General features: G+C 37.0%; 1 protein-coding gene across 2 annotated transcripts in view; it reads right to left on the reverse strand.

The window, feature by feature from the left end:
- Positions 1-619: 619 nt before the first annotated feature.
- SHCBP1 (SHC binding and spindle associated 1) overlaps positions 620-27,863 on the reverse strand; it is a 40,893-nt gene continuing 13,649 nt past the window's right edge. Inside the window, exons 5-13 of one of the 2 annotated variants that reach the window (XM_055552242.1) lie at positions 27,623-27,715; positions 20,752-20,985; positions 20,494-20,662; positions 20,073-20,193; positions 16,821-16,952; positions 16,040-16,158; positions 4,880-4,966; positions 4,342-4,483; positions 620-1,900 (exon numbers count right to left, since the gene is read on the reverse strand). In XM_055552242.1, coding sequence (XP_055408217.1) covers positions 1,575-1,900; positions 4,342-4,483; positions 4,880-4,966; positions 16,040-16,158; positions 16,821-16,952; positions 20,073-20,193; positions 20,494-20,662; positions 20,752-20,985; positions 27,623-27,715 — 1,423 coding nt within the window. In that variant the 3' untranslated portion in view covers positions 620-1,574. The remainder of the gene's footprint in view (positions 1,901-4,341; positions 4,484-4,879; positions 4,967-16,039; positions 16,159-16,820; positions 16,953-20,072; positions 20,194-20,493; positions 20,663-20,751; positions 20,986-27,622; positions 27,716-27,863) is intronic. The other variant, XM_055552243.1, reaches the window with a different exon arrangement.

Below are 27,863 nucleotides of genomic sequence, written 5' to 3' on the forward strand. Positions count from 1 at the left end.
TCCATGTCAGTATTTTCACTTCAACTGTCAAATCCCTTGAGGGCTCTCTCTATACTCCCTGAACTAAGTTATCTGAGATGCTCAATCCTCCCCAATAAGCAAAATGGACTCTATGTAACTTAAATAAGAATAGACTTGTCTATTCACTATCATTTGAACAAAAATTAATATATAGTAAGGTTAGATTTAAACTGAGATAGTAATGAAATCTGAAAAACCATCATCCTATAAGGAACAAAGAAGGTATTAACTTAACTTACCTGACATTTACTTACCTTACATTCTCCTGACACTCTATCTAGTAAGTTACAAGAGAAAATAAACAAAATCTAAACTCTAAGATAAAACAGAAATTTAATCCGAAACCAATTTGATCTTTTTAAGTTGAATAAATGGTTTTCAAATAAGAATTTAGCTCAAGTGATACAGAATTAATTAGTATTACTTTTGGAATGGGATTTAAAGAGTAAAAGAATGCCTTGCAATGGTCAAATGAAAAATCTAACACAAATCCTTCCACGCTTTTCAGCATCTGAAAAATAAAATTACAACTTACTCAAATTTAAGAAACAATTTCTCTGAGAAAACACTTTAATACTCTTTCTGGAACACTAAAATGATGTCAAAATACTGTATGTACTTCAAAGGATCACACATGCACACGCACTATGGCCCATAATAAATCTGAAAAAATATTACAAGATTCAATTTATTATTTCCATCGTAATTTTAATCAGTAGGAACATTAATGTCACATACACTTTCTTATAAATATTTTAAAAAGCTGTACTTTACAATAAGATATCAAGAACATAGAGCTGATATGTTTATAGGTAATCACTTTGCCTATTTAAGAAATCTGATCAGAGTACTTTTATGGTGAAAGAAAAGTACCTTCTTTTTAATCATTCATATTCAGCAACAGGGAAAATGCTCTATGTACACACTGGCTCTGAAGAACATGTTTCATTCCTGTTTCAAACCTGCTATGCCATTATTGCTTTGATGATTACATAGTTCAGCATAAAAAGGCATTTCTACTCAAGATTCTCAATAAGTCTGATAAGGCAGGTCACCTCCCAATCATAAAAGCTTTTATGCAAATATTACAAGTTTTATGCAAATATTACAAGTATTACGCAAATAAAGCATGGCTATCAGACTCACTATAATTGGGATTAAAAAGACAACTATAAGAATACCGCATCTTGATACACTATGTTTTTGTGCACGCACCTGGCATTCTCTGCCTTTCTTCCTCATCTTTGAAGTGTTAAAGTATATTTATACTAGAAAGTTATTAATAGACTTAATGTGAGAACTACGTATTTGAGAAAGCAAGACTTTCTGGATAAGAATCTCCAAATATTTTCTATTTTGTTTTTATGACTTTATTAAACAGAGAGTGTTTTACGTGCAACACTTGCAGAGAGAAATAAAGCTATATTTCACTCAAATCCAACTGAATATATCAGATACAAAATATAGACATGAAGCAAAGTATGATAGCAGCAGTGATTCTTGGGGGCAACGTGCAAAATTCAATATTTTGCTATCTATTGACATCACAGTGGTCAAAAAAGAAATGTGCCAAAACTCCCTTTCCCATTCCACTTGAACTGGTTCCCCACAATTGAAACAAACATCTCCTGTGACATTAAGTTATCATCAGCTTGTGTGATCCCCAGTTCACTCAATCTTTTCTTCTTCATCTGGCCTTTTTGTGTGGAGGCAGCAACTAGTTCATTTACAATTTCACAATTGCCTTCAACTTGCTCAGAAAGCTCAGCTCTCGCATAAAGCTCCATTCTACCAGTTGCACATTGAATCAGCTCTTCCAGATCCACTCTTTCAGCTACATCTGCCTCTCCACTTGTCTGAACTTTAAGTGCTTTATTTCCTGGAAAAAAAAAATTATAAAAATTGAGTTAAATATACAAACCACCCCAACTAAAACATGTATTTCTACAGTCTATCAGAGCTTTCAAGTTTTTTCTGTCAAGGGGTCCTGTGTCATTTGACTGGACTTTCCAAACTCTATGCCATAGTGTCTCAACAAGCAGTTGTATTAATTGTCAAGCTTTCCTGACCTTCATACAGGATTACCAACTTTGAATTTTCTCTTTTTATCCTAGATCTCATTCATTCAACAGACCTCTCCTGGATATTTACAAGCACTGTATTAGAAGCTAGATACAAAGATAAACAGAACTGGACTAGTACTTTAGTTCCCCTAAAGGAACTCCCAATTCAGCAGCTTTATAAGTGATTGCCTGTGATAGGCAGAAGTCTAGATGGCCCTCTGATGCCTGTCCCTTGTTACTTTTACGATTGTTAAATGGTAAAAGGACCTTGCACATAAGGTTACTTATCAGTTGACCGTAAGAAAAGGATATAACTCAGATATTCCTAACCTAATCATATGAATCCTTTAATAGCAAGGTTTTCCCTGGCTGGATGATGAAGAAGAAAGCATAAAGAGATTTAAAGTGTGAGAAAGATTTGAAGCATGAGAGATTTGCTTTGAGGGAGGTCCTCTGTTGATGAAATGGAGGGGGTCATGGGGCAATAACCCAAGAGTGATCCCTAAGAGCTGAGAGCAGCCCCTAGCCAACAGCTGGCAACAACAATTAAAAAAAAGAGATCTCTGTCCTACAACCTCAAGGAAATCGATTCTGCCAACAACATAAGGAACTTGGAAGCAGATTCTCTCCCAGAGATTTCAGATAAGGGCCCTGCCCAGCTGATACCTCACTTTCACCCTTGTGAGACCCTAAGCAGATAACCCAGCCAAGCTCACCTTAACTTCTGACCTATAGAACTATGAGGAGAAAAAGAACAGATAGCTGGAGTGGACCTTGAAGGATGAGATGGACTACTCATGATCCTTTAAACTTTCCTCACCCATGCCAAGACATAATCCTGCATGGCTGAGATTTCATAGTGATCTGGGTCATGGCTTAGAATTTAAGAATTTCCTGCAAATCAAAACCACAATGAGGTACCATCTCACGCCAGTCAGAATGGCTGCTATCCAAAAGTCTACAAACAATAAATGCTGGAGAGGGTGCGTAGAAAAGGGAACCCTCTTACACTGTTGGTGGGATTGCAAACTAGTACAGCCACTATGGAGATCAGTGTGGAGATTCCTTAAAAAACTGGAAACAGAACTGCCATACGACCCAGCAGTCCCACTCCTGGGCATGCAGACCGAGGAAACCAGAATTGAAAGAGACACATGTACCCCAATGTTCATCACAGCACTGTTTACAATAGCCAGGACATGGAAGCAACCTAGATGTCTATTGGCAGAGGAATGGATAAGAAAGCTGTGGTACATATACACAATGGAATATTACTCAGCTATTAAAAAGAATGCATTTGAATCAGTTCTAATGAGGTAGATGAAACTGGAGCCTATTATACAGAGTGAAGTAAGTCAGAAAGAAAAACACCAATACAGTATATCAATGCATACATATGGAATTTAGAAAGATGGTAACAATGACCCTATATATGAGACAGCAAAAGAGATACAGATGTAAAGAACAGTCTTTTGGATTCTGTGGGAGAAGGCGAGGGTGGGATGATTTGAGAGAATAGCATTGAAACATGTATATTATCATATGTCAAACAGATCGCCAGTCCAGGTTTGATGCATGAGACAGGGTGCTCAGGGCTGGTGTGCTGGGATGACCCTGAGGGATGGGATGGGGAGGGAGGTGGAAGAGGGGTTCAGGATGGAGAACACATGTACACACCCATGGCTGATTCATGTGAATGTATGGCAAAAACCACCACAATAATGTAAAGTAATTAGCCTCCAATTAAATAAATTAATTTAAAAAAAAAAAAGAAATTCAAGAATTTCCAACTGAGTTAGCTCAGCTTTGCTGCCAAGAAAGACAGCTGTCAGGGAGACATTTACTTTACAAATAAAAAATAGAGGCAAACTCTATGATTCCCCTCCAGTCAAATGCAGTTTTCAGCCTGGCACGTTCATTTTCCTGCCTCCATCCTTAAATGCTAAAAGGATTTGTTAGCAATAGCCTTCATTGCTAGTGTATGCCCATCCTTATTCTATAAATTTAGAGAAAACCAAACATGAGACGGGAACTGCAGGACTACAGAAACCACACATCAAGGCTTTGACCAGCTGACCTTGAAAGTTTCTTTCACACCTAGACTCCATATTATAGCTTTACCAAGTTTTCTATCTCTGTGCCTAAGTGTATGCTAGTTATCTTTTTTTAAGTAGAAGATTTCTATCTTTAATCAGAGCTTAATGCTGAAATAAACTAGGTCGAGATTTTACTTAGAAAATTACTAAATATACCATACCTTCAGTTTCATCTTGGGCATCTTCTTGCAGATCAGAGAAAATTGTAGGTTTCACCAAGACAACACCATAACCTTCATTATTATGTATGACATTATTCACCATGGATATTTTGGGAATGTCATAATGTTCATCTAAGAAGTCCTGTGACATTGAAAACAAATGTTTCAAGGAACCATCACATTCAACACTGCCTGCTTTAAAACTCTTCTCACTTTTTTTAGGCTATTTTAAAAGTAAAATAGAAAGCTATGTTTATTAATATGCGGTAGCACAATCTGAGCTCTGAATGACACAGCATTCCTCTGTTATTTCTGCAGATCTATGGGCAGCAAAGTATTCACAAGAGACTTTCAACCACCAACTATTGATATCATTAAAATTTATATACTGTTTATGCTTTTTTAAAATAGAAAACACAAATAACATGGGAATTTCATAAAGCATAACTGTTTCTTAGGTAAAACCTAAATTCTAAATTTAAAATTCTAAAACCTAAATTCTACCCTTTGGAAAGAGGGTGTCTCAGCAGGGGCTCACCTTAATGAGGATCCCTTCCTTGCAGTGATGGATCCCGTTATCACTCAGAGTGCACTTACTTCCAGGATATATTTCTATACCAGCACCCTACAAATTACATTTTAAAGTAATCACAGTCAGTTTTAAATAGGCAGGACTATAAAAGAAGGTTTATCACTTCTTAGACTTATAATGTAGCACAAATATAAAGTGTCTTATAGAAAGTTTTATTAAGTATTTCTAATCAACATTTCCATTTGCTTAATTTCCAGCAAGTTGTCTATCATTTATCATATTCAGATACCATACAGACACACACACACACACACACACACAACAATGGCTAAGAGTTTCAACACTTAATTACTATCTCACTCTTTCATTCTGGACAAATCAGTTTTCTGATTCTGCCCAAAAAATGTCAGTTAACAATTTCATTGGAGGAGGCACATATTAAAAATAACCATTCTCTTAGACATACTCTATTAGCTGGAGAACAGTGTTCAAATCTAGTAAAATATTGTAAATTGTAGATAGAAATAAGGCTCTGTATTTTGAAAAGCACACCAGTTCAAGAATATCCCAACATAACTTTAAAATCATTTCTGTGAATTAAAATAACTAATGCTCCCCACTACTACACATGTTAAATTAGTAGCTAATTCATACGTCCTGTTTATACCCTAACAGTAACCAGAATAATCCATGCACAGCCCAGTTCTCTCACATTGTCCCTTAGCACCAAATGGTACCAACAAAAAAAGGTAACAGTAATGGAATAATTTATTTCCTGACACTATGCTAGGTACTTTGGTAAGTAAAAATGTTCACTCAAACTTCTATGATTATTTAAAAATTCACTTTTAGAATAATTTCATACACAATATCCTAGAGGCAGAGTTGCAATTAACCATTTATGACACATCTATTGAGTGTATGTTGAGTTGTTTCCCTAGGAACGGTAGTGTACCATGAGAAAATAGTTATTATTACTTCCCCCTTTAGAGACTACTGATATGTAGGGGCATGGTCATTACACACCAATCTAACTCTCTGTAGAAGTCATAAGATCTGTGAAATGGGCCTTCAGCTAAGACTTTCAGTTTGTAGCTATATATAGAAATAGATTTATGGGCAATAACATTAAAAATACATACACAATAAAACAGTTTAAATATCAAATTATCAGGAATCATGTAAAACCTGAAAAGAACTTAAGCCAGCAGCCACCTAGTAACTGGGACAATCATTTTCAAAATATATTATGAAACTGAACAGATATTTAATAACTAAAAAGAAACTGAAAAGGCTGCCTCTTCTAAGATGATGGTACAAGTAAAAATCATGGACATTATATATAAAACAATCATAATACGATTGAAAAGTGGAATAAAGGAGCCAGACCACTTAGACACCTCAACCCCTGAGAAATGACACCAACCTAGTTAGACTGGGTTTTCTTTTTGCCTCACATTTCCAGACATGAAACTAAAGAAGCTGGCAATCCATAAACATCACAGACCAGAAAAGCCTCCCCCAAATCCCACTCTCTCTACCCAAAGGACTAGGCCAGCCTCAAAGGACAGAAAACTTCATCCATGCTGGCAAGTGCCAAGGGAGAGCCTAGACTTCTACCCTCTCAAGGCTGTGACTAGGTACCCCAATACTCACACAGAGGTAGTATCACTTAAAGCCAAAGATTTTCATCCCCACTAGCTGGTAACAAGTCCCTCACCCTTGTGGAGACTCCAGATAGGGCCTGGACTCATACCCTCAACTGATAACAAGATGCTGCACCCATTCCCTACTGGAGTGGGGTCAGAGCAGGCCCAGTGGGGGGGTCTAGATTTTCATCATTGCCAGTGGTAACAAGCCCACTGCCATGTGCCAGAGTGTCAGTGGAGACATGTAAGAAACTAGAATTCTTACATCCACCCACCAGGAGCTTTCTCACTTAACTTGGATACCAATGGAGGCCAAACGGGGAACTTGGAGACCTGGTAGTAATAACGCAGTAGCCTTTACCCCATTTCCTCTTAGGGACAGAAGATGTAGATTCTAATAATACAAAACATCCAGGTTTCAGTTGAAAATCACTTGTCATATCAAGTGCCAAGAAGATGTCAAAATTAATAAAAGGTAATCAATACAAACTAAAACCAAGATGTCAGAGATGATGGAGTTAGCTGACAAGGATTTTAAAGCAGCCAATTATTTTAGCGAGCAATTATTAAATACTTAAATGAAAAATAGAAGACTGAATAAGAAAATAGAAAGTCTTGTCAAAGAAATAGAAGATATAAAGAACCAAATGGAAATTTCAGAACTGAGAAATACTATAACTGAAATAAAAAGCTCAGTGGATGGGCACAACAGCATAAAGGAAAAGAACAGAGGAAAGAATCAGTGAAACGGAAGACAGAACAATAGAAATCATCTAGTCTGATAGAGAGGAAACAATCTAAAACAGAAAAAAAGAAGGGAACCTTAGGGACCTATAGGACAATAACAAAGGATCTAAAATTTTTGTTATCAGTCATAGAAGAGAAGGAGGGTGAAGCTAAAAAAAACAAAAATCAAAGAAGAAATAGCTAAAACTTCCCAAATTTGGCAAGAGACTAAATTTACAGATTCAAAAATCTGAGAAAACAGGATAAACTCAAAGAAATCCATTTCAAAGTACATCATAATTAAACTTATAAAAGCTTAAGGTCAAAAGGAAAGGGGAAGAAAGGAAACGTTATCCTGAAAGCAGTCAAAGAAAAATAATGTCTTATCAATTAGAGAAAAAATTCAAGTAAAGAGGATTTCTCATCAGGAACCATGGAGGCCAGAAGAAAGTGGCACAGTATTGTTCAAAAGAGCTAGCAAAAAAGAGTTGTCAATTGAGAATCCTATACCCAGTGAAAATATTCTTTAGGAATAAAGAAAAATCAAGACATTCTAAGATGAAAGAAAGTGAATAGCATTTGACAAAAGCCAACACTTCAACATCAGTCCTTCCAATGAACACCCAGGACCGATCTCCTTTAGAATGGACTGGTTGGACCTCCTTGCAGTCCAAGGGACTCTCAACAGTCTTCTCCAACACCACGGTTCAGAAGCATCAATTCTTTGGCACTCAGCTTTCTTTATAGTCCAACTCTCACATCCATACATGACCACTGGAAAAACCATAGCCTTGACTAGACGGTCCTTTGTTGGCAAAGTAATGTCTCTGCTTTTTATATGTTGTCTAGGTTGGTCATAACTTTCCTTCCAAGGAGTAAGCATCTTTTAATTTCATGGCCGCAGTCACCATCTGCAGTGATTTTGGAGCCCAGAAAAATAAAGTCAGCCACTGTTTCCCCACCTATTTGCCATGAAGTGATGGGACCAGATGCCATGATCTTAGTTTTCTGAATGTTGAGCTTTAAGCCAACTTTCTCACTCCACTTTCACTTTCATCAAGAGGCTTTTTAGTTCCTCTTCACTTTCTGCCATAAGGGTGGTGTCATCTGCATATCTGAGGTTATTGATATTTTTCCCGGCAATCTTCATTCCAGCTTGTGCTTCCTCCAGCCCAGTGTTTCTCATGATGTACCCTGCATATAAGTTAAATAAGCAGGGTGACAATATACAGCCTTGATATACTCCTTTTCCTATTTGGAACGAGTCTGTTGTTCCATGTCCAGTTCTAACTGTTGCTTCCTGACCTGCACACAGATTTCTCAAGAGGCAGGTCAGGTGGTCTGGTATTCCCATCTCTTTGCTATGGTTTTTCCAGTGGTCATGTATGGATGTGAGAGTTGGACTATAAAGAAAGCTGAGCACCGAATAATTGATGATTTTGAACTGTGGTGTTGGAGAAGCCTCTTGAGAGTCCCTTGGACTGCAAGGAAATCCAACCAGCCCATTCTAAAGGAGATCAGTCCTGGGTGTTCATTGGAAGGACTGATGAGAAGCTGAAACTCCAATATTTTGGCCACCTCATGCAAAGAGTTGACTCATTAGAAAAGACCCTGATGTGGGGAAAGATTGAGGGCAGGAGGAGAAGGGGATGACAGAGGACGAGATGGTTGGATGGCATCACTGACTCAATGGACATGGATTTGGGTGGACTCCAGGAATTGGTGATGGACAGGGAGGCCTGGCGTTCATGGGGTTGCAAAGAGTCAGACATGACTGAGCAACTGAACTGAACTGAATGAACACAAATTCATTATGAAAATTCTCAGAAAACAGAAATAGAGGACAACTTCCTTAATTTGATAAAGAATATTTACAAAAAAGCCCTATAGTTAGACAGGTGGCAAAGATGGTAAAGTGGGAAGACCCTGAGCACCTCCCCCAAGAGGCACACCAAAAATAAACTATTTATCAAAGGGACTATCAATGAGAACAACTTGGTAACTAGCAGAAAATATTTCCCACAATTAAAGTTACAAAGAAGGAACCGCAAAGAGACAGACAGAAAGGGCAGAGACCCAGTACAGTCAAGGCCTACACCCCCAAGGTAGACAACCCAGAAACAGGAGTTAGGCAAAATGAGGTGCAGAGGACATGTTCCAAAAAAAGAAAGAAGACAAAAATCCCATAGGCAATCTACCTGATAAAGAGTTCAAGGTAATAATCAAAAGATGATGGAAAAACTCTGGAGAAAACTGGATGAATACAATGAATTTAACAAAGACTTAGAACATATAAAAAAGAATCAGAGATGAAATGCAATAATTGAAATGAAAAATACACTAGAAGAAATCAATAGTAGGTTAAATGATGCAGAGAAACAAATCAGAATATGGAAAAGAGATAGAAATCGCTGAAGCTGAACAGAAAAAAAGAATGAAAAGAAATGAAGACAGCTTAAGTGGCTTGTGGGAGAACATTCACATTGTAAGGATCCAGGAGAACATTCACACTGTAAGGATCCAGGAGAACACCAAGAGAAAGGGGCAGAGAACACACTTAAAGACATAAAAGCTGAAAACTGCCCTTATCAAAGAAACAAAAATCTAGGTCCAGGAAACAGAGAGAGTCCCAAATAGGATCAAACCAAAGAGGACCATATCAACACATATTATAATTAAAATGGCAAAATTAAAGAGAGAATATTAAAAGTAGCAAGGGAGGACTTCTCTGGTGGTTCAGTGGTTAGGAATCCACCTGCCAATGAAGGAGACACAGGTTTGATCCCTGGTCCAGGAAGATCCCACATGCTGTAGAGCAACTAAGCCCATGCACCACAACTACTGAGCCTGTCTGCTGCAACCACTGACGTCCAAGTGGTTAAGGCCTGTGCTCTGCAATAGAGAAGGCACTGCAATGAGAAGCCCGCAGACCACAATGAAGAGTAGCCCTCACTCGCCATAACTAGAGAAAGTCTGTCAGCAGCAACAAAGATCCAGCACAACCAATAAATAAATAAAATTAAAAAAAAGAAAAAAGCAGCAAGGGAAAAGCATCAAGTTATATACAACAGAACTCCCATAGGCTATCAGCTGACTTTCCAGCAGAAACTCTGAAAGCCAAAGGGCACAATATATTTAAAGTGATAAAAGGGAAAAAACTAAAATCAAGAATACTTTATCTGTGAAAATAATCTGAAAAAAATATATATACATATATATGTTTTAACAGAATCATTTTGCTGTACACCTGAAACTAACCTAATATTGTAATATATCAACTATGCTTGAACAAACAAACAAAAAAGAAATCCCCATATTGAACACCAGCTGATAAAAAGGCCAGCATACTTCACGGTCCGCCCAAAAGAAGAGAAAGGCAACAGGGATGGCCGGGGACAGATCAAGACACTCCTGGCCTGAAATGTGGTGGGAAGGAAGATACCCTGCAGGGACAGTGAAGTTAAGAGGCGGTTAAGGAGAAAACTGGAGCCCAGAGGAGGCATCCCACCATCCTGGCTGCATCACTCCCTTTTTACTGAGATACAACTCACATACCATGCAATGCACCCAGTTAAGTTTAATGTACCATTCAATAGTTTTTAGTATATTCACAGAGTTGTTCAACCATTACCACAGTCAATGTTAAAACACTTTCATCATCTTAGTACAAGACCTTGTACCCTTCAGCTATTACTCCAATCCTCTCTTCCCCAATCTATGCCCAGCCCTAGGCAACCACTACTTTACTTTTAATGCATATAGATGTGGCTATCCTGGACATTTCACATAGAATGAATTATATACTATGTTGAAAAAAGAGAGAGAATACTTTATCCAGCAAGGCTTTCATTCAGATGTGATGGAGAGATCGAAAGTAAAGCAAAAACTAAAAGCATTCAGCACCACAGAACCAGCTTTGCAAGAAATCTCAAATGGAATTCTCTAAGCAAACAAGAAAAGGTCACAACTAGAAACATGAAAATTATGAAAGGAAAAGCTCATTGATTGATAAAAGTAGCTATACAGTAAAAGTAGTAAATCAACCATGTACAAAGCTCACAGGAAGAATAAAAGATAGAGTAAAATCATCTATATGTACAATAAGTAGTTAAGGGATATACAAAAGGATGTAAAATAAAATGTCAAAAAACAGTAACTGTAGGGACAGGGGAGTAAAATTGCAGGATTGTTAAAAATGTATTTGAAATTGAGATTAGCAACTTAAAATAATCACATATACATAAAAGTTGATATATGTATATAAATCTCACTGTAACCACAAATCAAAAATTTATAATAGACACACAAAAAGAGAAAGGAATCCAAACATAACAGCAAAGACAGTCATCAAATCATAAGGGAAGAGAACAAAAGGAAAGAAAGGAACAATAAAGAACTACAAAAACAACCCCAAAACAATGAACAAAATAATAATAAATACATCTCTATCAATACTTTAAATGTAAATGGACTCAGTTCAGTTCAGTTCAGTCTCAGTCGTGTCTGACTCGTTGCGACCCCATGAATCACAGCATGCCAGGCCTCCCAGTCCATCACCAACTCCCAGAATTTACCCAAACTCATGTGTGTCAAGTCAGTGATGCCATCCAGCCATCTCATCCTCTGTCATCCCCTTCTCCTCTTGCCCCCAATCCCTCCCAGCATGGGAGCCTTTTCCAATGAGTCAACTCTTCGCATGAGGTGGCCAAAATATTGGAGTTTCAGCTTCAGCATCAGTCCTTCCAAAGAACTAAATACTCCAATTAAGACACAGAGTAGCTGAATGGATATAAAATAAGACCCATATATATATATATACTGTCTACAAGAAACTACTCCAGATCTAAAGACACACAAACTGAAAATGAACAAATGAAAAATGGTACTCCATGCAAATGAAAAGAAAACTGGGATAGCAATACTTATACCAAACAAAATAGACTTGAAAACAGAAACTGTAACAAGAGATAACAAAGGAAATGACATAAATATAAAGGAGTAAACCCAACAAGAAGATATATCAATGGTAAATATGTATGCACTGACACAGGAGAACATAAAGAAACTGACAGTAATACAATAATAGTAGACTACTTAACACCTCCTCAATGGATACGTCATCTAGAGAGAAAATCAATAAGGAAACACTGGCCAGATGGACTTAATAAATACCATTCCATCCAAAAGAAGAAGACATCCTTTACAAGTGCATATGGCAATTCTACAGCCAGAAAACAAATCTCAAAATTCTAGAAAACTGAAATCCTATCAAGCACCTTTTCTGATCACAACAGTATGAGACTAGAAATCAACTACAAGAAAAAAGACTGCAAAAAACACAAACATGTACAAGCTAAACAGCATGATACTAAACAAACAATGGGTCACTGAAGAAATAAAAAAATACCTGGAGACAGAAGAAAACAGAAATGATCCAAAACACAATGATGAAAATAAAAACACAATGATCCAAAATCTATGGAATGCAGCAAAAGCAGTTCTAAGGGACAACTTTACAGTGAAACAAGCCTACCTCAGAAAACAAGAAAGATCTCAAATAAACAACGTAATGTTAAAGGAACTAGAAAAAGAACAAAGAAACTCCAAAATCAGGATAGGGAGACGAATAACAAAGATCAGAGTATAAATAAATGAAGTAGAGACTGAAAAATAATAGAAAAGTTCAATGAACTCAAGAGCTGGTTCTTTGAAAATATAAACAAAATTGATGAACCTTGAGCCAGACTCACAAAGAAAAGAGATGGCCCAAATAAAACCAGAAATGAAAGAGGACAAGTTACAACTGATACCACAGAAATACAAAGGATCATCTACGACTACAAGGAACAATTATATGCCAATAAAATGGACAACCCAGAAGTAATAGATAAATCTCTAGAAATGTACAATCTTTAAAGACCAAATCAGGAATAAATAGAAAATATGAACAGATCAATTACCAGTAATGAAATCGAATCAGTAATTTAAAAAGCTCTCAGCAAATAAATGTCCAGGACCAGATATCTTCACAGGTGAATTCTACCAAACATACAAAGAGTTTACATCTATCCTTCTTAAATTATCCCCCCAAATTGAAGAGGTACATTCCCAAACTCATCCATGAGGCCACCATCACCCTGATATCAAAACCAGAAACAGGCCAATATTCTTGACAGTCATAGATGAAAAATCCTCAACAAAATATTAGCAGATAGAATCCAACAATACATTAAAAGGATCATATGCTATGATCAAGTGGGATTAACCTAGAGATACACAGATGGTTCAATATCTGCAAATCAATCAACATGACACAACACATTAACAAATGAAAGAATAAAAAGACCATTTGATCATCTCAGTTGATGCAAAGAAAATTTTGGACAAAATTCAATATCCATTTATGGATTCTCAACAAAGTGTCCATTAATGGAATATACATCAATATAATGAATGATATACAGCTAACACCATACTCAATGGTGAGAAGCTGAAAGTATTTTCTCTAACATCAGGAAAACATGACAAGGATGCCCATTCTTGTCATTATTATTCAATGTGGTACTGAAAGTCTAACCACAGCAATCAGACAAGAGATAAAAGAAATTCAAATAGGAAAGAAGTAAAACCATCACTGTTTTCAGATGACATGATACTATCCATCAAAAATCCTAAAGACATCACCAAAATCCTATTAGAACTCATCATGAATTTGGTAAAATTGCAGAATACAAAATTAACATACAGAAATGTTACCTTTCCATACACTAATTATCAGGAAGAGGAATTTAAAAAACTATCCAATTTACAATCACATCAAAAAGAATACCTAGGACTAAATCTAATTAAGGAGGTAAAAGCCTGTATATTTAACAAAACTTCCCTGGTAGTCCAGTGAGGGTGTGTGGGGTCAATCCCTGGACAGGGAACTAAGATCCCATATGACGTGTGGCATGGCCAGGAAAAAAACAAAGCTGCACTTAGAAAACGTAAGAAACTGATGAAAGAAATCAAAGATGACACAAATAGATGGAAAGAAACTGTGCTAGTGGATTGGAAGAACACTGTTAAAACGACCAGACTACTCCACACAATCTACATATTCAAAGCAATTCCTATTAAAACACCAATGGCATTTCCACAGAACTAGAATAATTCTAAAATTTGTATGGAAACACAAAATACCCCAAATAGCCAAAACAATCTTGAGAAAGAACAACAAAACAAGAGGTACCAGGTTCCCTAGTCTCAAGCTATACTACAAAGGTACAGTAATCAAAACAGTATGGTACTGGCACAAAAACAGGAGAAATCTTTGCACCCTAGGGCTAGACAAAGAGTTCTTATACCTAAAAGGAAAAAGTGATAAACTGGGCTTCATCAAATTTTAAAACTTTGCTCTGTCTGTAAAAGCCTCATGAAAACAATGAAAAAACAAGCTACACACTAGCACATCTGTAAATGATGTACCCAACTGAGGATTCATATCTAGAATTTATAAAGAACTCTCAAAACTCTATAGTAAAAAAAAAAAAAAAAATAATAATAATCCAATCAGAAAATGGACAAAAGTCATGAATTTTTCACTGAAGGTAAGGATGGCAAAAAAGCATATGAAAAAATGTTCATCATCATTAACTACTAGGGAAATACAAATTAAAACACACATATCATAATGGCTAAAATTAAGAAGTAGAGAAAATACCAAATATGGATCATTGGATCCATAATACCAAACCAAAAATTGGATCCAATACAAAAAATTGGATCAAAAATACCAAACTGGATGATTCAGATTTTGTTAATGGGAATGTAAAATGGTACAACTAATCTGGAAAACAGTTTGGCAGTTTCTTAAAAAAAAAGTAAGCACACAACTAACCACATGTCCTGCAACTATAGTCCTAGGTATTTACCCCAGAGAAATGAAAATGATGTTCACACAAAAACCTGCACACCAGTGTTTACAGTAGCTTTATTTACAAAATCCCCAAACTGGAAACAACAGATGTTATTCAACAAGTGAACAGTTAAAAGTGTGGAACAATCATACACAGAATACTACTTAGCAATAAAAAAAAACCTATTGGTAAATGCAACAACCCGTATATAGATCCAGAGAACTGTGCTGAGTGAAAAAAGCCAATTCCAAAAGGGTATATACTGTATGATTCTATTTACATAACATGTTTGAAATGATGAAATAACAGAAATGGAGAACACATTAGCATTTGCCTGTGATTAATGAGAAGGTCAGGAGGAGAGGCACATAGACAGCTTTAAAGAGCAACATGAAGGATCCCTATAGTGATGGAAATATTCAACATAACTGAATTTTATCCTGGTTGTGATGCTGTATTATAGTTTGGGAAGACATTACAATTAGAGGAAACTGGTAAAAGGTACACATATAGGCTATTTCTGTAGTATTTCTTACTACAGAATGTGAATCTACAATTATCTCAAAATAAAAATTTGATTTAAAAATAGCAAACAAGCCTCAATTACTACATCACTTACAAAGTTACAACTTAAAAAGTCTAACCTCTTTTTTAAAGGTATGACAGAGAAACTGTGAGATGCATTACTGTCTTCCTAATAATCTGTTTTGAAAATGCTAAATAAGAAGAACATTATATAGTTGAGTCTGGCCAACTTAATGCATGTAAGTACCTGAAGCTCTCTGAAGAAGGAGAACACAAGTATGCATTTACATCCTGTCCTACATTTTTTTTATCTATTTAGAATTTAAACCTGAGCTACTCCCCAAAAGGCTAAGAGATGATCATACCTTGGCACCATATAAATCTGAGTTCTTCATTAAAAACTCTGCTGAAGTTCGTACTGTGACTCCGGTAGTCTCACACTGCAGTACACAGTTTTCCAATGTCGTCTTGCCACGGTGAATGACTGTGATGAAAACATGCGATCAAATGCTTTAAGAAGTAATGTATCTTTTACAATATTAGAAATGGCCTAGAGTTGATATTAGATACAGTCTAAATAATTCTCATTTAAACTGTTACTGAAATTATGAAGTCTTATTTTATAAAAACAATGACTATTTTGAGCTATTTTCTAAAATCTAAAAGCGCTATTTTTAAAAAAGAATGACTTGACCTCAGAAATGCAAAATCATGTCAAAAATCACTTCTCATTACAAAAAAAAAAATTATGAAAGTAACTTTCATAACTGTCTTACAAGAGAGAAGAAAAGGAGGCCCAATTCAAAATAGGGGATACAAGTCCCAGGAAACAAATACTATCACAATGTGAAGATAGCTGGTTTGAGTCCAGGACTAAATCAAATACAAGGAACACAGACCACATGTTGGAATGTTCTAGTAGAAACAAATGATCACTCAGAAACAAATATTAAACTAACAAATTTTCAAGAATACATTGAACTATTTTTCACTTTAGAGTAAGCTTCCTAAATTGTCTAGCTACATAATTAACCAGCTTTTCATACTATTCAAAAGTAGTATTTCATTAAATTCTATCTTCCAGGGGAAATAAAGCTTTTCTTCAAAGCCAGGAACAAATAATAAATGAAATATTCAGATACTTACTCAAGATTCCTTCTACGGCATCATGCTGAACAAATTTTATGCTTGAGATTTTAATATCTGCACCCGTACAATCCACAAAAGTGTCTCCTTTGCCTCTCTTTTCTATCACAATATCATCTGGTAGACCATATCCTAAGGAAGAGAGCAAGAACATTTAGGATGGGGGAGGGGAAATGTCTAAACACAAAATTTCTATGACACATTTCTTCATTTCAAATGACTCCAAATGATATTTGAGACCAGTCAACCCAGTTACCTGTAACTAAAATCAAGGGACTTTCCTGGGGGTTCTATGGTTTAAGACTGCCTTAACTGAGCGACTGAACTGAACTGAACTCCAAAGCAGGGGGTGCAAGTCGGATCCCAAAACATAAAACAGAAGCAATATTCCAACCAATTCAATAAAGACTTTTTTTTTTAAAAAGGTCCACATCAAAAAAAGAAAAATCTTTTAAAAAAATTAATAAAATCTATTTCTCCACGTATCTAGCTTGAGTTTTACCAAGGTATACAATTTGTTAACAACTGCCTGCATATCAGGAAGACTACCCCCTATCAGTCATCTCATACCAGTTTCGGCAGTAAACTCACTTATAAAACTGCTACTAAAAAATAATAATAATCTTAAGTACTCACAGCTGGGTCAGAAGGCTTTCATGCATTTAGCCTTTATAAGTTTTTACTTACCAACCCAAAGATTCTATTATTCTAATGCAATTAGGTTTCAAAAAGCATAAGCATTTCTCAAGATTTTCTCATTTTTATATTCTCTTAACCAGATAGACCTAAAATCTGACAAACTGGCTTAGAACAGTTTTAACTATTGGAAAAATAGGTCTACCTTGTTAACCAATAAAAAACATTGTTCTCTACAAATCTTAATCAAACTAATAATGCAGGTAGACCTCTGAGTGGGCTTATGAAAAACCGGAGTATCAAAAACTAGAAAACTTTGCCTGACTTTATCATAAACCAGAATTATACAGACAAAGCTTTAAGAATTAGCTCTCATTTCCTAACGTCAAAGACTCATTGTTGAGTCTTTGCTTGAGGAAATGAAAGTAGTAAAACATTAAACAGGCAAAATCTCTGAAGTTTTCTACATTTGAAGAGGGTGGGGGCACTAGAGAATGCAAGAGGACTCCACCCATGGGAATGCTACTAATGCTGTATTCTGGATGACTAGATTGTAGATTTTTCCCCCTGATTCTTTTTATGTGTCTGTGTGTACTTTGCACATTTTTAAAAATAATAACTTTTTATCATCAGAAAATTAAAAATATAAAAATGATGGCCATGTTACATTATATAAACAAGTTACATAATCCTAGCAGTTTAAAACACAAAGCCTTCACCTAAGTGAAAGGATTTTATAATAAGAAAAATCCTATTGTGAGTACTATTAATACCATGCAAATAGTGGGTACTCAATATGTATCATTTGTTATAAGTGTTAGCTATAGATCAGATAAGCTATCATATAAGCTTTAATCTACCTCATGAACAATTACTCCATATAGTCACACCAGAGATACCAGCTGATTCCCCAAATTCTCAGAAATGCCCTATGTTCATAGATTTATAGCCATTCTTACACTTAACTATCAGAATTCTATATGGTTATTTATGTGCTTAGTAGCTCAGTTGTGTCCGACTCTTTGTGACCCCATGGACTGTTGCCTGCCAGGCTCCTCTGCCTGTGGACTTTTCCAGGCAAGCATACTGGAGTGGGGTGCCATTTCCTACACCAGAGGATCTTTCTGACCCAAGGATTGAACTCTCATCTCTTGCATCTCCTGCAATGGCAGGTGGATTCTTTACCACGAGCACCACCTGGGAAAGTGAAAGTCGCTCAGTCATCTCCAACTCTTTGCGACCCTATGGACTATACAGTCCACGGAATTCTCCAGGCCAGAATACTGGAGTGGGTAGCCTTTCCCTTCTCCAGGGGATCTTCCCAATCCAGGGATCCAAACCCAGGTTTTCCGCATTGCAGGCAGATTCTTTACCAGCTGAGCCACAAGGGAAGACAAGAATACTGGAGTGGGTAGCCTATCCTTCTCCAGGGGATCTCTCTGACCCAGAAATCGATCCGGGGTCTCTTGCATTGCAGGTGGATTCTTTACCAACTGAGCTATCAGGGAAGCCTTGTTTATTTGTGGCACATTGGCACAATTACATTATAATTTCTTCACCAATCTAGGAAGAATGCTTATCCACCATATAATCTATAATATCAATGCTGTTTGCACTATGCCAAAAAAATTAAGTGCTTTTATTGCTGTGATTTATTCTGCAGATGTGTTATTTATAAAACACACATCTGTTATATATCAAATGTTGGAGAGGAAACAGAACAAAAATTACACACATAAAATAAAAACAGGGGTGAGGTGATGTGTTGGTGAACAGCAGGATATTAAACTCCCAGCCTAGCTTCTATTAAGAAGCTTTGACAAGATAAAGAACAAAGCTTAAGCAGTTTGTGAACAGCTGCACCAATCCCAAAATGATATATGATTTTTTGCATTACAAGTTTTATTGCTGACTTGAAGTTGTTTTGATAAATAGTTGAACAGGTGCCTCTAAGTTTGACAAGCCATGGAAATACAAAAGACCAAGGTGAACTGCTATAAAGCAACCTAAATTTAGGAATCACTCTAAATGTACAGTAAGATTATAACAGCTAAAAGCTATTTTTAATAGACTCTTTCAACACTAATGTTCTCAAAAGTACACTTTAGAGGTTGTGACATTCAGAAGTTCTTAAAATAATTAAGATAAAGATTTTCAGTCTACTTTCAAGTTGGACCTATACCTCTCACAAAAATAAGCTAAATTTAAAACAAAAACCGTGCACCAATATATCTACAACATACATGAAGTAAGAGGAAACAACAAATTAAAAAACAGTAAACTTAAAAAAAATATTGCTGGGAATTTTTTTTTATTCTAGAAATTAATTCATTTTCATCAAGCACCTATAGTCTGGAATTATGTTTCTCCCTAGTGGTTGTTCCTCTATATTTTTGTCTTCCCAACATTTATAATGTTGTAAAGACTCATACTTCATGTTGTTCAAACACTGAGTCAATAACCTATACACTTCAAAAACCCTTAATGTTTCCAGACAACTCATTTGAAATTAATTGGGTTGAAATAAAATTCTTAGAGCTTCAACAAGATCAGTGATTTCCTGTTTCTTAAGTGTCTCATGCAGGAGAGTTTGGTTGTATCATCTTCCATACTCACCTTCCAACTCAATGGAGTCAGCAATGGAGAAGGCACCGTGTACCACATAGCGGCCAGGACAGACGATCACAGTGTCACCCTCATAGCAGGCATTTATAGCAGACAACGGGTCACTATGGAACTAGAAAGCAACAACACATTGCAAATACACACCCCTCAGATGCAACCTGAGTATTACTCCAAGTGCCTTCATGTTTCATTTTAAAAAGGGAGCCAAAACTGTATATTTATCTCCTTTGCTATTGCACCGAGCCCAGTACGTGACTGATGACTAATGCTGCGGAAAGGCAGTACTCTCACTACTTCCCACTCCACAGAAAACCAGCTCAGGGAAACACCTATAACCTTTCTGTAGAATTCAGGAAAGCCTAGGGTGAATCAGATGGAAAAAAGCAACTGGAAGAAGAAACTCTCCTTTTACCTGAATTTCTATTTCTTCCTTACAAGGCTCTGGGCAAAGCCTATCCCTGAGCAGGGACTGCAGCAGACCAGTCATCATGGTGGAGGAGACCACATGGGTGATCTTCCGGCCATTTGGACGGATGCCTTTTGCTTGTATATTAGAATTCTTCTGATAACCAAATACATATCTTAAAGAAACCAAACATCTGTCAGTTCTCAGTAAGACAGCTGGTTAGAAAAGATGCTGACTAGTTGAGAATAACAAAAATACACATACCTCAACAAAGGATTCTCAATGAGTTTTAGCTTTTGTTTCAACTGTTCGATCTCTGAATACAACTTTAACCCTTCCACCATGGAGATATTTTCCTGCTCAGAATCAGAGTTACAATTTGACAAACTGCTTCTCAAATTTAAAAATTTCCTGTAACTCTCCTCACATTGAGTCAACAGATTTTGGTAGTCAACAATAAGTCCTGAAGGAACTCGGTCTTCAAGAATGTCATAATGCCTGAAAGTTTAAAAGCAAATTGAAACCCATTGCCTTTCAGACACATTTCCCCATCACTAAGACAACCATTTAGTCCTCAAAGACCCCATTAGAAAAGTGTCTCAGAGTATGCAACTCAGCAGCAACATGTTCAGTTCAGTTGCTCAGTCATGTCCGACTCTTTGCGACCCCATGAATCACAGCACGCCGGGCTTCCCTGTTCCATCACCAACTCCCGGAGTTCACTCAAACTCACATCCATCAAGTCAGTGATGCCATCCAGCCATCTCATCCTCTGTTGTCCCCTTCTCCTCTTGCCCCCAATCCCTCCCAGCATCAGAGTCTTCTCCAATGAGTCAACTCTTCGCATGAGGTGGCCAAAGTACTGGAGCTTCAGCTTTAGCATCATTCCCTCCAAAGAACACCCAGGGCTGATCTCCGTGAAGTCCAAGGGACTCTCAGGAGTCTTTTCCAACCCCACAGTTCAAAATCATCAATTCTTTGGCGCTCAGCTTTCTTCACAGTCCAACTCTCACATCCATACATGACCACTGGAAAAACCACAGCCTTGACTAGATGGACCTTTGTTGACAAAGTAATGTCTCTGCTTTTCAATATGCTCTCTAGTTAAGTCTCACTAAATAGGTGGATGTTATTGAAAGTTTTAAGAGCCACTTCATTAAGGCCACTAATTTTTCTTTTGAGGAGTTGCTATGTTTTTCCCCCTTAGATCCAATCATTTGTGTTCTTGAAGCACTGAAAGCTTATGTTGCACAATTTGTAATTATTATTTAATAAGAAATTATTTTCTCATATATTAAATTCAAAATCTTAATAAGTGGGTGGCAGTGGACAATCTGGAGATGGGGTGGGGAGAAAAGCATCCCAAATAGTTCATAACAATGTTTAAGATTACCACATTTATAGGATTAAAAATTTTAAATAATTCAAATCATCTAGTCCTTTCCTGCATTTTAAGCACTATGGAGCAGAATATGCCGAATATTTCTTCAGGAAGATTACTAGAGTATTTAAAAAATACAAGCCTTTGAGATTCTGAGAAAAAAAATAAAGCTGTTATTACTAAACTGCTGCTGCTGCTGCTGCTAAGTCGCTTCAGTCGTGTCAGATTCTGTGCGACCCCATAGACGGCAGCCCACCAGGCTCCCCCGTCCCTGGGACTCTCCAGGCAAGAACACTGGAGTAGGTTGCCATTTCCTTCTCCAATGCATGAAAGTGAAAAGTGAAAGGGAAGTCGCTCAGTCGTGTCCGACTCTTAGCGACCCCATGGACTGCAGCCCACCAGGCTCCTCCGTCCATGGGATTTTCCAGGCAAGGGTACTGGAGTGGGGTGCCATTGCCTTCTCCATATTACTTAACTAGAAAGTGATTAAAACAAAATAACCTTGTATTTTGTACTGGACAAGACTGTTGGCACTTAAAGTTTATTATTAATTTATATACCTTCTCAAATATATAAACACAACAAAAAGTTCTAGATGCAATAATTTATAAATGTGCAATTAAGTTAATGGATATGAAATGGATTTGAAAATAAATTATATTATTTCATTACCTATAGTTTTAAAATAATTGCTTTATTTCTCAAGTATATTGACTTAGGCCAGAGCTTCTTTTTAAAAAAATTAATTTATATAAACTGGAGGCTAATTTCTTTATAATATTGTGGTGGTTTTTGCCACATTGACATGAATCAGCCACGGGTGTACACATATCCCCCTCACCCCATCCCAAACCCCCTTCTACCTCCCTCCCCATCCCATCTCTCTGGGTTGTCCCAGTGCACCACAGGCTTTGAATGCCCTGCTTCATGCATCGAACTTGGACTGGTCATCTGTTTCACATGTGGTAATATACATGTTTCAATGCTATTCTCTCAAATCATCCCACCCTCACCTTCTCCCAGAGTCCAAAAGTCTGTTCTTTACATCTGTGTCTCTTTTGCTGTCTTACATATAGGGTCGTCGTTACCATCTTTCTAAATTCCATATATATGTGTTAATATACTGTACTGGTGTTTTTCTTTCTGTCTTACTTCACTCTGTATAATAGGCTCCAGTTTTATCCACCTCTGAAGAAATGACTCAAATGTGTTATTTTTTATAGCTGAGTAATATTCCATTGTGTATAAGTACCAGAACTTTCTTATCCATTCGTCTGCTGATAGACATCTAGGTTGCTTCCACATCCTAGCTATTGTAAACAGTGCTGTGATGAACACTGGGGTACATGTGTCTCTTTCAATTCTGGTTTCCTTGGTGTGTATGCCCAGCAGTCGGTTTGATGGGTTGTATAGGCCAGAGCTTCTTAACCTTGGCTGCTTATTAGAATCAATGGGGAACTTTTAAAAATACAGATGCTCAGGTCCCCATCCAGACCAATTAAATTAGTCTCTAGAAGCAGAGGAGTATTTTTTTTTAAATTCCCTGGAGATTCTAATGTGCAGCCAAGGTTGTGCACTATTGCCTTAATGTCTTAACTTTGTCATGCTCTAAATAAGATAGGAGGACAAAAAAAGAAAACCACATCCTAAACAAATTTACATCAAATTACAGCGAGCATTTAAATAGTATTTAAGATGAATAAAAAATACTTTTTCCACTTTTCAAGTAAATGAATTAGGTGAAGCCTGAAAAGCAAGGATTTTGTCTGCTTTGGTTAATCCGTACTCATTTAAAAATATTCTAGAAATCCATTTTGCAAACAAGAAACTGGGGAATCCAACCACTGACTCCTTGATCAGGTCTATTAAGTTATGGAGATTAAGACTCAAACTTTAAAATAAGTTTCTTAGCACTTCCAATATCCATGCCATTCAGCTTATTTCTTCTCATTATGGTGATGCTTCATAGTCTGAAAGTAATGAACCAATACCTGTGTCTCAGACCCATAACCTTTGAAGCAGAGTGTTTTGAATTAGAAAGGAAAAATATTTACTTCACAATGCAAAATCAAGACAATATAGTTTGGTTCCCTTTAGCTCTTGCCTGTGAATAGCTCTACTCCTATCTTAGCTCAGGGACCTTTTAAAGAGTTTGTCTATATTTGATAACATTCTGGTTTCCCCATCAAGTCCCATAGTTTCTTCTCCATAACTGAAAACAATTCCTCCCTGATGCTTTTCCATCTGCCAGTGAAGTATAAGATATGTATGTAAATCATTTCTTATTGTTTGAACATGTAAAGCTGTCAAATCGGAAAATAGTATTTTCCAAATAAAGATCAAATTTGCCAGATACATGATATTCATCCACCATTACAGTTCCCTTCAATCAAAACCAATCACTGCTCTTTAAGAGCAAGTGTATCAAAACTAGAAAATATGCAAGCTTATTGAAAGTCTGGATTTTATTGACTACATTATGGAAAAATGGGAAATGAACAATAGAAAAATTGGAAAGGCTAAACAAAAATCATAGCCAATTTATGAAAATTTGAAATTTAGACATTTATAATTCTAAACTAAGCAGAACCAACATTAACCAAACTTCTCAGGTATTTTTTACTTATGACTTACTATTTAAACCAAGGGAAACTTACTAAATGAAATCAGTTCTACAGATGTATAAAGAGTACTGCCTTATCTTATGTAACCAAATCATCTTTTACACAGGGAAAAAAATTACCTTCTGCAATTTATTTTTGTCATGCAAGGTCTAATTTTATTCTTATTGCAGCACTGCCTATTAAATTACAGTGCACAAGTATCAAAAAATTACGTGGTCTTATAGCACCATCTAGTGGAAACAGCATCTGGATGCAGAGTTCCAAAGAATAGCAAGAAGAGATAAGAAAGCCTTCCTCAGCAATCAGTGCAAAGAAATAGAGGAAAACAACAGAATGGGAAAGATTAGAGATCTCTTCAAGAAAATTAGAGATACCAAGGGAACATTTCATGCAAAGATGGGCTCGATAAAGGACAGAAATGGTATGGACCTAACAGAAACAGAAGATATTAAGAATAGGTGGCAAGAATACAAGGAAGAACTGTACAAAAAAGATCTTCACAACCCAGATAATCACGATGGTGTGATCACTGACCTAGAGCCAGATATCCTGGAATGCGAAGTCAAGTGGGCCTTAGAAAGCATCACTACGAACAAAGCTAGTGGAGGTGATGGAATTCCAGTTGAGCTATTCCAAATCCTGAAAGATGATGCTGTGAAAGTGCTGCACTCAATATGCCATCAAATTTGGAAAACTCAGCAATGGCCACAGGACTGGAAAAGGTCAGTTTTCATTCCAGTCCCAAAGAAAGGCAATGCCAAAGAATGCTCAAACTACTGCACAATTGCACTCATCTCACATGCTAGCAAAGTAATGCTCAAAATTCTCCAAGCCAGGCTTCAGCAATACATGAACCGTGAACTTCCAGATGTTCAAGCTGGTTTTAGAAAAGGCAGAGGAACCAGAGACCAAATTGCCAACATCCGATGGATCATCGAAAAAGCAAGAGAGTTCCAGAAAAACATCTATTTCTGCTTTATTGACTATGCCAAAGCCTTTGACTGTGTGGATCACAATAAACTGTGGAAAATTCTGAAAGAGATGGGAATACCAGACCACCTGACCTGTCTCTTGAGAAATCTATATGCAGGTCAGGAAGCAACAGTTAGACCTGGACATGGAACAACAGACTGGTTCCAAATAGGAAAAGGAGTACGTCAAGGCTGTATATGGTCACCCTGCTTATTTAACTTATATGCAGAGTACATCATGAGAAATGCTGGGCTGGAAGAAGCACAAGCTGGAATCAAGATTTCCAGGAGAAATATCAATAACCTCAGATATGCAGATGACACCACCCTTATGGCAGAAAGTGAAGAGGAACTCAAAAGCCTCTTGATGAAGGTGAAAGAGGAGAGTAAAAAAGTTGGATTAAAACTCAACATTCAGAAAATGAAGATCATGGCATCTGGTCCCATCACTTCATGGGAAATAGATGGGGAAACAGTGGAAACAGTGTCAGACTTTTATTTTTTTGGGCTCCAAAATCACTACAGATGGTGACTGCAGCCATGAAATTAAAAGACGCTTACTCCTTGGAAGAAAAGTTATGACCAACCTAGATAGCATATTCAAAAGCAGAGATATTACTTTGCCAACAAAGGTCCGTCTAGTCAAGGCTATGGTTTTTCCTGTGGTCATGTATGGATATGAGAGTTGGGCTGTGAAGAAAGCTGAGCGCCGAAGAATTGATGCTTTTGAAGTGTGGTGTTGGAGAAGACTCTTGAGAGTCCCTTGGACTGCAAGGAGATCCAACCAGTCCATTCTGAAGCAGATCAGCCCTGGGATTTCTTTGGAAGGAATGATGCTAAAGCTGAAACTCCAGTACTTTGGCTACCTCATGTGAAGAGTTGACTCATTGGAAAAGACTGATGCTGGGAGGGATTGGGGGCAGGAGGAGAAGGGGATGACAGAGGATGAGATGGCTGGATGGCATCACTGACTCGATGGACGTGAGTCTGAGTGAACTCTGGGAGTTGGTGATGGACAAGGAGGCCTGGCGTGCTGCAATTCATGGGGTCCCAAAAAGATGGACACGACTGAGCAACTGAACTGAACTGAACTGAACTGATGAAGTGTAAATATAAGCTTGTGTGTTAGTCGCTCAGTTGTGTCCAACTCTTTGCAGCCCCATGGACTGTAGCTTGCCAGGCTCCTCTCTCCATAGAATTATCCAGGCAAGACTACTGGAGTGGGTTGCCATTCCGTTCTCCAGGGAATCTTCCTGACCCAGGGGTTGAAACCAGGTCTCCTTCCTTGGAAGTGGATTCTTTTACTGTCTAAACCACCAGGGAAGCCAGACATTTAACAAAGTCAGTGCAGGACAGCTACTTGGGTTGCATGGTTAATTTGGGGTATTTTTATAATGGAAGGGTTTTTCCCTACCAAAACATAATATATCAGAAGAATATGTTTAGGTATTTTGTTTACTTAGGGATGTGTTACGTTTGTTTAGCTATTTTTGAAATTTTTATTCACCATCAATATTAACTATGCAGTATTTTTATCTGTAAAATAAGATTTAAGGAAAAGAACTTGACAAAACATCCTGAGGTAAATCTGTTTAGCCTAGTATGTTTTACTTAGCGTAAACCCCTGTCTTTAAAAGTAGTCTTTAAATTAAAAAGAAGTGTTCTATAATTCAATTAATTTCACTGTTTTTCAAACAATTATCTTTGAATTTGGTTCTTTTTAATATATGCTCAACTGAGTTTTACTTAAATTCAAAAACGAGTAAGCTGTTAACTTACATGTTCTTGAATTCTCTGCTTTTAGTTTCTAAAAACACTACAAGTAGGTTTATAAACACAAAGTAGGTTTCTCTGCACTTACACAAACTTCATTTAATAACTTGTCAATGGGTTATTGGAGAAGGCAATGGCAACCCACTCCAGCGTTCTTGCCTGGAGAATCCCAGGGATGGGGGCGCCTCGTGGGCTGCCTTCTATGGGGTCGCACAGAGTTGGACACGACTGAAGCGACTTAGCAGCAGCAGCAACAATGGGTTATACTATTTGTCTCTGTCTGTAGGCCCCTGGAGTATATATACAGTATACACAAAACACAGGTTAAATTAAACCATAAATAGCTATTTTTCCCAACATGTTCAAGGCCACTAATAAATACTTACAATCTCAATCGAGGTTCAACACATCTGACAAAATAATCATATTCATCCTCCTCTTCTTCATCCCAACTCCTCCAAATGTTCTGATAGAAAAACCTGAAAAGTAAATCAGTATCATTCAATCACTGGCTCAAAATGTTAGAGAGGTAAGAGTAAATCAAACAAGTTTACCAAGTATGGTAGAGAAGAATGCATATTTGCTAACTTGACAATCGTGAGTCCCACAAGAACTTCTTTGAATTGG

The sequence above is a fragment of the Bubalus kerabau genome, chromosome 17, assembly GCF_029407905.1.
Source record: "Bubalus kerabau isolate K-KA32 ecotype Philippines breed swamp buffalo chromosome 17, PCC_UOA_SB_1v2, whole genome shotgun sequence".
Taxonomy (NCBI): domain Eukaryota; kingdom Metazoa; phylum Chordata; class Mammalia; order Artiodactyla; family Bovidae; genus Bubalus; species Bubalus kerabau.